General features: G+C 38.6%; 1 protein-coding gene across 4 annotated transcripts in view; it reads left to right on the top strand.

Moving 5' to 3' along the window:
• The window catches only part of SATB2 (SATB homeobox 2), a 190,286-nt gene that overhangs the window by 67,798 nt on the left and 109,210 nt on the right, over positions 1-13,278 (top strand). For all 4 annotated transcript variants that reach the window (XM_036858940.1, XM_036858943.1, XM_036858942.1 and 1 more), the window contains 2 exons: positions 10,247-10,373; positions 11,506-11,629. In XM_036858940.1, coding sequence (XP_036714835.1) covers positions 10,247-10,373; positions 11,506-11,629 — 251 coding nt within the window. The remainder of the gene's footprint in view (positions 1-10,246; positions 10,374-11,505; positions 11,630-13,278) is intronic.

Below are 13,278 nucleotides of genomic sequence, written 5' to 3'. Positions count from 1 at the left end.
AAGGTGGAAGCTCAAAGAAATTAAGTGACTTGCCCCAGTCACTGAGAGAACAATTTCCAAGCCCAGGCTCTTTTGACTACGTCAGGTGACTTGCCATGTTGGCCAGTGACATTTTAGACGATTCACGTTTTTGCTTAAGTAAAAACATTGTAAAAAATATAATGCTTACCTCTTTTATGTTAACTTACAATTCATGAACGCCAGTGTATGTTTATACAGCACTTTATAATTTTCAGTGCCATTTAGCTCATGTTATTTTATTATAATTACCATTTTGTGAGTCAGGCAGGGGAATTTTTGTTGGTGGTGGTTTTATTCTGGTTTTGCTTTTAAATCCCCATTTTATAGAAGAGAAAATAGGTGCCCAGAGAGGTTAAGTGAGTTCCCCATAGGTGCAGAGCTACAGCCAACAAGGTTCAGATCCAACACCAGACCTGGGTATCCTGATTCCCAGTCTGCTGCTCTTTCAGACAGAGTGGCTTTCTTGTTTCATGACTGTCATGCACACCCTGTATTTTAGGCATCCTCATGCTTATGGGGCTGTAGCTAGGGTTGTATGAACAGTTAAACTGACAGGGCCCTTGCCTTCTGGCAGCATATAATCTAAATAAGGTAAAGAGTTTCTGGAGTTTATGCCTATACAGGAAACCGTTTTCTTCTGCTATCACCTATTCTGCCCATGCCATATCCTGCAAACTTAAGGGGGTCTGTAACTTTGTTACAATGCACTCCTAACTCTATTTTCCTTCTCACGTGCCAGAACTTTCTCCTTTCTCTTTGCTTATCCTCCTTGACAGTAGTGAGGGTGTTTGCTGGTGAGTTGGAAAAAAGGAATCTGGGAATCTCTTGGTTTCCTGCCCTTCTTTTGAGGAGAATCAGTGGATTGATCTTCTCCTTGCTCAGGTTCTCATTTATACTAGACGCTTGGGCAGTGCTTCCCAAACCTGGCTCATCCTCAGTATCTCCAAAGATCTACTCTGGAGCTCCTGTTCCACAAGTCCGGGTGGGGCCCACAACTGCTCTAGGGATGAACTTGATCTTGAATGCTTTAGCCATTCACTTAATATGACCACTCTCAACAGGACAGTCTTTACTAAACTGCAAATTCCTGGGAATGGGGAGAAAAAAAATCCATTTCTGACCTTCCCCTACCCTCCAGATCATCTGTAACTGTTCAGCCCAGCTACCATGGGATAACTAGACATCCTGTCAGGGATAATTGCTAAGTCTGTACTACAGTTCAGTTACGCATTGATTCATATGGCATCTTTCTGACGTGGCTGAATATTTTAGGGGGCTCAAATAGACCACTGTCATTATTCATCACCATGTATGTTGTGACTATAGATCTACCTTTTATTCACTTCAAGAAACATATATACCTCATATGTATTGGGCCTTTCGCTTCTTTAGTATAGCCGTTAAAATGGTAGTGCCATATTTAAAAGTTTGGTTTGCCGCTTTTAAATATGACATTTCCAAAAAATGGAAATCAAGGAACTATCAGAACTTCTTTGAATGTAAAATATCTGAAACCTGCAAACCATGTACATTTTTAGATTTAATAGTAGAGTATATGTGAAGATGTACTGAAAGTAAAAATTATTAAAATGTTCTTAAAGGAAACCCCCAAGAATTTAAACAAAACAAAACCCCTCCAAATTAATAGCAGTTGCCATTTTGTAATCATTATAGCTGTATTTGCTTCCATGTTTTGTAGTTTCTTAACAAATTACTGTGAAATTAGGTTAGTTGGAACATGAATAAATGTACAACATAAATGAGTATACTTTTGTCTTCATATTATATGGCGACATTTTCTTTGATAATCGACATGCCCTCATAATATTGCCCTTAAGATCAGATATTATGTAACCTTAAATTATAGGAAACAGAATATGCCTGAAGGACAATTCTGCAATATATAATTGGGAGCATGCAGTTGATAGAATTTCCAAGGGTGCTGAGCCCAGTGACAAGGTACCTGGAAAGCTGGGTCCTTAGGGAAAATTTGTTGCAGCATTTGAGCTTCCATCTGAAAAAAATACATGTAATTAATTAAGATGGGAAATATTCATGCATAACTGTATTTTTAGATCTTCAGTGCATACTTCTTACCCCAGAGGATGCAGAAACAGTGGCTAAACCTAAGTTATGAATAGCATCTGCTAGAATATAGCAAAGCATGTTTAAAAGAGTATACATTTTCCCCTGTGTCTTTGATTATTGAAGATACTTTAGGGGGACAAATGCTAGAGGAAAATCTCTTTATGCAAATGTATTTCTGAGTTGAAAGGAGGAGAAGAGAAGTTTGTGTTACCTGCCAAAATTAATCATTTAATTCTAAACTCTTTCAGATAATGATTAAACTGAGAACAATAATAAGAAAATATATACCAGATGAAATAGTTTTTAAGCAGTGGCAGAAGCTTAGAACTGATCACAAATAATTTCTCATAACGCTTTTCTTTCTCATTTGTCCGATTCCCCCATGTAATAGTTTTAAATGGCACTCTTATGAAATAAATAACTAAACACCAACCATATTTTTTTCATATCCTGAACAATATTTTGGCTGTTTTTCAGAAGAATCGGAATTCTGAAAATTAAATAAAGGTTTCTAAAATACCAACTTCAGAAAGTTTTATTTAATTTGTGGAATAATTTTGTTCTCTCTTTTTTTTTTTTTTCAATAGGGTCTTTATTAATTTAGTCTAGTTACTTAGTGCTTATATTAAATAATCTAATAAAAGTAAGGGTTATAACATAACGTTTCCCAAATGTGAAGCAGCATCTATTACATGAGACAAAATCTTTATGCTGCAAAATGTAAAAACCATGTATAGAGTTACAAGGCATCAAATGGTACTGTATGTATTTTTTTAAGTAGAACATTTTTGTAGCATAAGGGGGTAGTCAGCTCAAGAAAAGATTGGCAGACAGCTGTGTATCACTATAGTTTATTCAGAAAGTGCTCTAAAATTCATATTTCAGTTTTTCAAGGCCAATAATATTCCTTATGATCATTTCTCCTGATACAGATATGATTTAAGATTAAAGTTAATGTCCTAAAGAGTAGAAACCTACCTTATTTGTGTTTGTCACTAATACCCAAATTGCTGCAGGTAGAGCTTTCTCTGTGTGTTTGTTTGTGTGTGTGTGTGTATTTTTAGATAAATTCATTTAACCAGTACAGCCTCAGTATTTATTCTGAATTGTCAAATCATCTGTTTTGGTCCAGTGTTTTCTTTTGTATTGTTATAAATACAGGATTAATGTATTGTAGGTTCCCAGACAAGTATGTTTTGAGGTTTCATTAATTTGTGTAAGTTATAATGGTACTTGAATAATGTAAAATGCTGGAAGAATGCTATTTCATTTACCATTTACTTTTACCTCAATGCAAGACATTTGAAATATAGATAGTCTTTAAAATCAACACTGAATGTGTAGGAGAGTTTCAGTAAATTGTACTGGGGTACTGCTAAGCTATGGATTAAAAAAGGAAAATATGTACACTTCAAAAACCATTTTTGTTTTGCCTTTTTTCTCCTTCCTCATTGAAAAGTCATTCCTACCACAGGTTTCACAATAATAACTACAATTTATGTCCTTATGCTGCTACAGTTTGATGATATACCACAGTCAGGCCACAGGTTAGAAACACAGGCTGAGTTATTATATACTGCTGGGTAGTGATTTCCTGTGAACTGATTTATGGATAAATAATTCTATGTTCTTATTATATAGGACAGTTTTTAATTTCTTTAACAAAGCATAGCTGAACAACAGAAAATTACACGCTATAGCATAGGGACACGACCACTCTGAGGAGGATAAACAGATGCGATCAATGTCATGAGTTCTCCTATTTTTAAAAGGGGCCTCATCAGCAGTTGGTGTATTGTGGAAATAATACCGCTAACCAGAAGCCCCAAGGCTTAGTTACTCTGAGACTGGGATTTTTTTTTATTGATACTCTTTTGCTGAGATCTTTTCAGGGAGTTAATGAAATGTATAAACCCTAGCCTTTAGATATTAAAGCTAATGTCTCATTTTTTTCCCAGGCTGAGTTTTCATTTTGCTTTGAAAATTAATGTTAAAATGCACCTGGAATAAAAGAAAATTATTCACTGAGCTGTTCTACAGGAATACTGCTGATATCTTGCTGGTTTCCTATATCTGTCTCACAGATAATTTGTGGGCTTTATTCTACAATATACCCAACATATACCTATTTTATCAGCATCTATCTCTATGCTACCACAAACTGTGAGGGCTGTTCTCTTGTACTTTATAGGTGATCTGTTCCAGGCCTTCATGAAATAAATATTTCTTATATTTGAGGTACAGGGGATAAAACTATCATTTTGGTTTATTTTAAGAATGGTTTCACTTAACTATGTGTTTAGTAATAATAAGCTTCTCTACTCAATTGTGAGCTCCATAATTACAGGGATAGTGTGTACTGGGTTATCTTTGCATCTTAGTGACTTATGCTGGAGACACGAAAGAAAAATTTGTTAAATGAATGATGATTAATGCTAATACAAACCCTTGTGATGTTTTATTGCTTATATTGTATTATCGGCACATTTTATTTATCACTCAGAAGTGATCGACTTTCTAAAAACTTGAATCAAATATTGATGAACTCTAACGTGTATTATCACCACTCTTGTTTTCACATAGTTAGAGGTACGAATGATATGAATGATGCATATGAATTATGCATCTACTGAGAAGAGTATTTGGTTTCTTTGAGATAGATAGGTTATAAACTGATAAAAATAACAAATACATATGAACACAAACAGCTATTGATATTTCTCTTTGTGATACGTCCACTCTGGCAGAATACTGCATTGAGAGAGTAAAAAACTGGTTTCCATTATTGCATCTTTTTTTTTTTTTTTAAATTATTTATTTATTTAATTATTTATTTATTTATGGCTGTGTTGGGTCTTCGTTTCTGTGCGAGGGCTTTCTCTAGTTGCGGCAAGTGGGGGCCACTCTTCATCGCGGTGCATGAGCCTCTCACCATCGCGGCCTCTCCTGGTGCGGAGCACAGGCTCCAGACGTGCAGGCTCAGCAGTTGTGGCCCACGGGCCCAGCCGCTCCGCAGCACGCGGGATCCTCCCAGACCAGGGCTCGAACCCGTGTCCCCTGCATTGGCAGGCAGACTCCCAACCACTGCGCCACCAGGGAAGCCCTATTGCATCTTTTTAACTTTAGACAAAAATTGCCTCCATTCCCAACCTAATTTTATGTCACTAATGGGAAATTTACCTACAAATGCATTTTGTTATTTGGTCTAAAAGCATTACATGAAGAGTGGATTGGTCCTCTGTATTTTAGTGAACAGATTTGTCTAGATATAAACAATTTTATTTATATTATGCTCAATTCAATCATGTTAACATTTGTATGAATTTCAACCCCAAAATAAAGGCCCATAATTTGGGACTCAAAGACCTTGAAATTGCATCTGTAATAATCCTCAGCACCAGGCATTTTGTAAATGTTCACAGATGATAAATTCTTTGGAAATAGGAAAGATGATGTGGGAAACAATGTTTATGTCTGAAATGGCACTGTTGAGGGAGACGATTTTTTCCAGAGAAGCTGGCTCTTCAGGCCCTGTCACCTGTTTGCTCATTGGTCTCATATGTTCCTTTGTTTAACATTAAATGTCAAGACCCTGCCCCATGTGTGACTGTGTGATTGGGCACTGGCACACGGGCAGAGCTGAGTAGAAAGGATATTGGTCCAGGAGTTGGAAAACTTGTCAGATGAAGCCCTGGGGACTAGTTCTGGCTGTCACACACAGATGTCCTGGAACACTCACTCTTCTCTGATCTTCACCTCACTTTCAGGTGTAATACTGACCCCCTGCTCTCCTCGTGAGGAGGGACTAATGGTTTGGAAAAAAACACTTTGTAAACTGTAAAGTAACATAAAGGGATATTGTGATAAATTTAAGCTCCTTCTAAGATACACAAACTAACCAAGAGTATTTATTGTGCAGCTGTATAGAGAAAGGAGTTACTTCAGGCTGGGTTGATCAGAGTTGGAATTATTCTTGGTGCAGAATTTGAAGAATGTGTACGATTTCTAGAAGTGAATGCATGGGATCAGTACTCCAGACAGAGTGAGAGTGTGATATATATTCAGAGAAGAATTGGGAATTGCCATTTATTGAGCATGTACTGTGTGCCTGGCTGGGCTTGAGTGTGTATGTGTGTGTGTGTGTGTGTGTGTGTGTGTAGAGTACTATCTAATCATCATTAGTTTTCCTCATATTTTGGATTGGGGCTATAAAACCTACTCATGGAGTGTAAGCATTAGAAATAATTCTGTATACTTATAGTTATGCTGTTTTTATTGAGATTTCTCCAACACGGCGAGTCAGATATCCCCAGTGGGAACATAACCTCTCTTCCTTCTTTGTTCGCCTTCACTGTACTGAAGCATTTCTTGGGGTCCGTATCCCTCCTTAGAGGGAGCCAGGAAGAGGCTGTTATAGATGTTAGATACACCTATCTGGATTATTTCAGCTCTTTTTTTTCTCCCCTCAGAATGCTTCCCTTTTTTAATCCACCTGAATTCCAGTATAGGTTAATCATCCTAAAGCTTTGCTTGATGGTGTTACATCTACACCCAAGAACTTTCAAAGATCTGTTTTCCCCTAACTTTTACTGAGCACTTATTGTGTGCCATCCCACTGCTACATTCTGGTTCTCATTTTAAGCCTCGTGGCAACCCTGAAGAGTAGGCACTGTTATTATCCCCATCTTACAGATAATGGAAGCCAAGCCTTAGAGAGACCAACTAAATAACTTGCCCAGAATCTTGCAGCTGACAAGCAGAGGAGGCTGGGCATGGACTCACCTCTGACTCCAGGCCTTGCTCCTGACCTCTGACCCATACGGTGCATTACTGAGCTGGGCATCTGAGGCCTTCCAGACTTGGAACCAAGATCTTTTCCAGTCTTTGCTTCTGAAGTGCCTCACACTTGAACCAGTATGACTTACAGGCTACTAAGAAGAGCGAGTGATTGATGTACAGTCTTCCTTTGTGATTTAAAATAATGAGGGCCTTTTATAGGCACTTGACTAAATTAAAGATTAAATGATATTGAAGTCATCCTTGAGTAAATATTTTTGAAATAAATTGACTGTATCTTTCTTTTAGGGAGCATTAAAAGATGTCTAAATAATTACTGTAAATGATTAATTGTTGGGATTAATGATATCCAGGCTCTGTACTAAGGGCTCTACATTCAATCTGCACAATATTCCTATGAGGTCAGTACGTTTATTGTTCCATTTTACACATGAGAGGACTGAGGCGTAGAGAAATTAAGTAACTTGCTACAGTTACATGGTTAGTAGGTGGAGGAGGCAGGATATGAACAGAGGCAATTTGACTTGGAAGCCGGAATTCTTTGTCACTATGGTCTACTGCTTCCCATTTTGATTTCCTCAATTAACACTCGACACCAGCCCAAGAAATATTTTTGTCTATTTTATATCAGGGAAGGAGGACTGTATTTCCAAAGAGGGTTAATACTTTAGACAGAGACCTTATTTGGAGGAAAGGCTTATTAAAAAGAGTTACTCCAAGTCCCTGCCAGGCTGGAGGATAGCAGCCTCTGGACACCACTGTCCTACCAGATCTGGTTCCTGCAGACTCTGGTAGGTAGTTGAGCAAAGAGCATGACTTCTAGGTGCAGGTTAGTCAATATGGTGCGAAAAAGAAAAAGCACACGCACTTCGCATTGCCTGAAAATAGCATGTGTCTGCAGCTCTCTTCCAAGATGTAGAAACCACCCTGTAGCAGCTGCTCTCTGTGGAGGCATTAAGTGTTGTGAAGACACCTGTATGTGTCTAATTCCAGCCCAAACAAGTCTCCTTCCGGCTCATCAAGGTGGGGAGAGAACTTATCTAAATGGAGATTACTATTTTCAATAGAGTGACTTGTCTGTCACTTCCTGTAGAGATTCTTCCCCCTCCACCTTTTTTAAAATTGAGGTATAATTTACATACAATAAGATATATGCATATTAAGTGTTCGGTTACATGAATTTTGACAATTTTCATACCCGTGCAACCACCAGCCAAAACTAGAAAATCCCCTTTATGTCCCTTTCCAGTCATGCCCCTGCTGTCTGGAGGTAACCACATTCTGACTTCTCATAGATGAGTCTTGCCTGTTCTTGTATTTTATATAAATGAAATCATTCAGAGATATTCTGTTGTCTCTGGCTGCACTGTGGTATAAACTTACAGCGAAACACTCCTCAACAATAAAAAGGAATGAACAATGACACACACAATAGCATGGATGAATTGCCTCTAGAGTTATGCGTTAAAGTTTACGGGATTCATTTGCTTCATGCTACCTTCATATTCTTAGTAACCAAAATGACCCACAAAATTGGCTTCTTCGACTTGCCTACGATAGTGTGCAATTGCTGACTTCATTTTTTCTCCCTCTAATCTCTTATAATAAAATATCATCTTTAGAAGATGGTCTGTTTATACTCAACTTGTGGGCTATCACGATAATGACGTTTTAAGGGGATTAAAATTGTGGAGTGATTTTTTTAAAAAGGAACTATGTTAGGCATGTTACGTGGTATCTTTTTAGTACTTTCAAATGTCAGAAGGAGTAAGGGAAGCAGCGAAGCAGACCCAGCCTCTCCTGGATGGCTGTCCAGCGGGCCCTGGATGTTCATTTTCATGACTACTGCATGCTGTGTGCTGTGCACTTTTCATTGTCATGAGAGAGAATGTTAGGAAAACTATCCCCACAAGAACACAGCTTTTCTTGGCAAGTGAAATATGACTTAAGGAGCCAGAACTGGAGACATACGGTACTATGAATGGGAGCTGTGTTACTTTATTGGATGTGAGTCCAGGCACTATTTATACTGCAGCATATTCAGCACCAGATTGTTAAATCTTAATACTGAAACAGTGCATCATTTTAATATTTTTGTTCTGTTTATTCCCTGTTTTCAAGCATTATGTCAAGCATTGCGCATTCATTGATTTCATCTTGGACAGGACGTGTGCCCTGACCAGAAAGTTCATTTCCTATTATTGAAATTTTGCCCCATAGCTATAAAGCAGCATTTTGTGAAGCTTTTAAAAGTTCCCTTGGGTATACAGGTGTTCTCTGCCTTTGGTGATAAAATATATTTTTTGAAAGAACAATGTAGTTGGACTCACCTGCATTGTCAAAAATAAAAATAAAAATGCTGTTTCTCTTCTAACGCTAAAACATAGCTGTTTTGGATGTGTGACAATTTTTGATATCCTGGGGACCACTGGATTTTTCATAGCATACAAATAAAATGTTTGTTGCTGTGTTGTTTGTGAAATGGGCTTCTCTTTATTTTTCTTCATCTGTGTTATGTGCGCCCTGTGCACCAGATAAGATGGGTCCGTCTTGTGAATAACTTAGCATTTTCACCACGTGTTGCTGAAGCTGTCCCGAGTCTGCCCAAGTTTGACCAGGATTTTTATTCTCTCTCCATTGTCACGAGTGTTTACCATATGTAGCAGGAAACCCGCAGGGAAAGGGTACCACTGTCACTGTGAAAAGAACTGAGGAATTAAAAAAGGAAAAAAAAAGGAAGTTGAAGGCATCTCTGCTATTTCTGATCTGTGGTCAATCATTGTGCTATGGAAAACAAGCCCTCTGCCTGGTGAAACGTGAATGTGGAAGTGAACTCTCACTGCGTCTTCAGCTCCAGATGCTATTCGCACTGGGGTTCACACCACAACCAGGATGTGACTGTGTGTGTGCTGAGCCCACACACAGGAATTTTCTTGTACAATTCAAAACCGAATCTTATATTTACTTAAGGCTTGCTTTTTTTTTTTTTTTGTCTATGAAATCAGCAGTTCGGTATATTTAGCATCAGTCTTAAGTTAGACTGTGAAACAAGACTTTGGGGGAAGGAAGTATCCGTATGGTTTTCTAAGTAATTTAAGAAAGAGGAAAACATAAAAAAACTGATTGTCCATGATTAAACCTCATCCTTTCATTCTCATCTTCCTGTATAGTTCACTCAGTTGTCAGCCAGAAAGAAATAGTCTATTGCACTGGGTTGTAAAATATCTCTGAGTGGGCCTTGAATGTTGACTATTGGATGACCTTCCTAACGTTGAACAAACAATGGGAGGGTTTAATAAATAGCAGATATGTGTTTATTATGTTTTTCTTCCCTGTGCAGGAATAATCAAGCTTGGGAGGTGGAACCCTCTTCCCCTCAGTTATGTGACAGATGCACCCGACGCGACAGTGGCCGACATGCTGCAAGATGTCTATCACGTTGTGACGTTGAAAATCCAATTACAAAGGTGGGTGTCTCTGAACATCTGCCCTTCCTAACTCTCAGAGCTGCTCTGTTGATCGTAGAGTCGCTACAGAGATCAGCTCATCCTGTCCTTGTTAATTTCTAGACATTGGATGAAATGAAAAAAAAAGAAGAAGAAGTGGGGGGGGGGGAGCGTCACCAGGCATCTTTATAGTCCGCATTCCAACTGTTTTATGTTTTGTTTTCAGAAGCAGTGAAGTGGTAACCTAGGGGAAGCTTGATAAATCATTAAAAATCTGCAGCCTTTAAAGGGGAACTTTCCACAGCCCCTAATTTAATGAGTCCTCTGGTTAAATGCTTAGCACATAATATTTGAAGAATAAACACCTCTGCTGTTTCAGGCTTGCGTTTGAGGGGTGAGTTTGGTGCCCTTGTAGCCTGCTTACCAAGAAGGTGCTGGCACTGGACGTCTCTTGCTTTCCTCTCTGGTGGCCTGCAGAAGTTCCGGGGATGATTTCTTTTTTTCAGATACAGCATCCAGAACAAATTATGCCTCTGAAGAATCTAGAGTTTCTCTGCAGAGTCTTGTATTGTAAAATGCCTGCAACTCATGTGATTTAATGAATATTGTCCTTTACTGTAAAGGTTTTGAATCTACCCCTTTCGGAGAATTTACACTTTAATAGGGACCCACCATTCCTGTCCTTGTCTAGGAATGCTTTAATGTCTTTTCTTTAGTTAGTTTTTTGTTAGCGAAGTGACATCTCTGGATTGTTCTATGAGGGTGAAGGGTAGGCCTTCAAATTTGATGAAGCATTTGTTTACATTTAACCTTAGGAATGTCCAATAATTAAGTTTAAATTGTGGAAGTTTATAATCACACTGTCATGCCATTTCTTTCAGTAGATTGGAGAAATCCTATTTTTAAAAAAATGGCATTTCTTCATATCCGAAGTGACCGGTTTTCTCAGGCTAGTGTGATAACCAACTGAAAGAGACCATGATGGGCTCTATCAAGGTCCTAGAGAAGCAGTTTTGCTCCCTTTCCCTCATTTTGGGCCCACATTCAACCCTGTTCTTTGGTGGTTCTCCTAATGCTTCACAGGACCCAGGGGTGACTGCTGTACTCTGAATTTAAGGGTTTGCATGTCATTCATTCTTGCTCTGTTTTCCAGTTGTTCGAAGTTGGAAGACTTGCCTGCGGAGCAGTGGAACCACGCCACGGTCCGCAATGCCTTAAAGGAACTGCTCAAAGAGATGAACCAGAGCACATTAGCCAAAGAATGCCCTCTCTCCCAGGTCAGTGTCTTCAGGAGAAATGAAGAAGCCAAGGGTGGGCTGTCTGGCAGGAGGGGCACTCCTGCTCAGACAGCTGTCTTTTATTTATATTCACACTACATCTTAGGTGGAAAAAAATATGGAGGTTGTGGTGCTTTTTTTTTGTAGAGGAGAACTTATCACTTACTGAGAGCTCTCATATAGTGGGAGTCACATTAAAACATTTTAAACTCACAGGCTTTAACTTCTCACATATGTCGTAGGAGGTAGGTATCAGTGTCTCCATTTTATAGATCAAGAAAACAAGGCTCAGAGAAGCACTGTACCTGCCTAAGCTTACTCAGCTGGTTAAGTGACAGGTTGCAACCCCAGCTGAGACCTCCCTTGCCAAAGCTCAGGCTCCAAATTACTGTGTTATTTGGTCAATGAAATGGGTCAGCCATGCCAAACCCATCTTAATTTGTTTTTATTTGTTTATTGAGCCTTTTCTGGGTCTAGCAGAGAGAGATGATCTTTGCATCATACACACTTGTAGAGATATGGGAGTGAGTTCACCACATGAAAATGCATCACGAGAAAAAGTGGTACTCTGTTTTTACTGAACTGATCATAAACTAAAACAAGCCACAAAAATAAGAGATTGAGAGGATCAAAGGGAGGAACAGCAGAAGAAAGGGCTTGCGGTTCCATTTGTGTTCATGGGTGAAGAAGGCCCCACTTTTTCTAATGATAAGATAATATTTTGGTGGCTATGGGGAGTGGCTTAGAACTGCTGTGAAATGAACTCAGGTTAACATTATTTAAAGCCATGAATGGAAATCCGTTTTCTGGTGTGAGTTGCTACACTTGATTTAAGACAGTAGACTGACTACATGTCTGTCAAATTCAAGGGAAGATGACAAGAACCATAGAAACTTGATGTGTCCTGAGCTATGTTCCAGGATAATAGTCTTTGGGGGAAGCAGGAAGCCTAGTGGTTGAGAGCTCGCATTGTGGAATCAGTCAGATCTGGATTCTTGTCCTGGCTTACGAGCTTTTGTGACCTCATCTTTATGAGCCTGTTTCTTTGTATGTAAAACCAGGAGAGTAAGAGTTCTAAGTCATATAATGAGGAGCAATGAGATAAATCACATAAAATCTTGGCCTGGTACGTCGCATACAGTGATACTCCATAAATAGTACCAGCTGTTATTCCTGAGACGTGATATTATTGGTGTGAACTGAATAATTTTTATATGCGTCTTGGAGAGCGTTTTGGAATTTAGATCCTCTGAGACAAAGCCTGCTATTAATATTTTTGCTTCCAAAAAATCAGGACGGCATGTACCTGAGTGGTAGATTGAAGGGGACACCATCAGTTACATCCCTACTTTTGTGCTTACACCTTTCACATAGGCCATTTCAATACCTACCTGTAGGTATGTACATAGGTGCTGAAGCTTGTTGCTAGAATTTTGATTTATTCCAATGTGATTGCTTATGAAGTTCTAAAAATAAATATTTTGAATTATTCTGATCATATACAGGGAATGGATAAAGAACAATTTAGGGAAAAAAAATTTCAATCATTTCTCCTAAATTTTACAGTTAGTCACAATTAATTTTCTCTTGGATTTACTTGAAAGTCAAATTGGGCTTTGCCTAGAAGTGGGCAAGCTCCTAACAATATC

Source organism: Balaenoptera musculus, chromosome 7 (assembly GCF_009873245.2).
Source record: "Balaenoptera musculus isolate JJ_BM4_2016_0621 chromosome 7, mBalMus1.pri.v3, whole genome shotgun sequence".
NCBI classification, from domain to species: domain Eukaryota; kingdom Metazoa; phylum Chordata; class Mammalia; order Artiodactyla; family Balaenopteridae; genus Balaenoptera; species Balaenoptera musculus.
The sequence above is the reverse complement of the archived record's forward strand: the minus strand, read 5'-3'. Positions and strand labels throughout refer to the sequence as shown.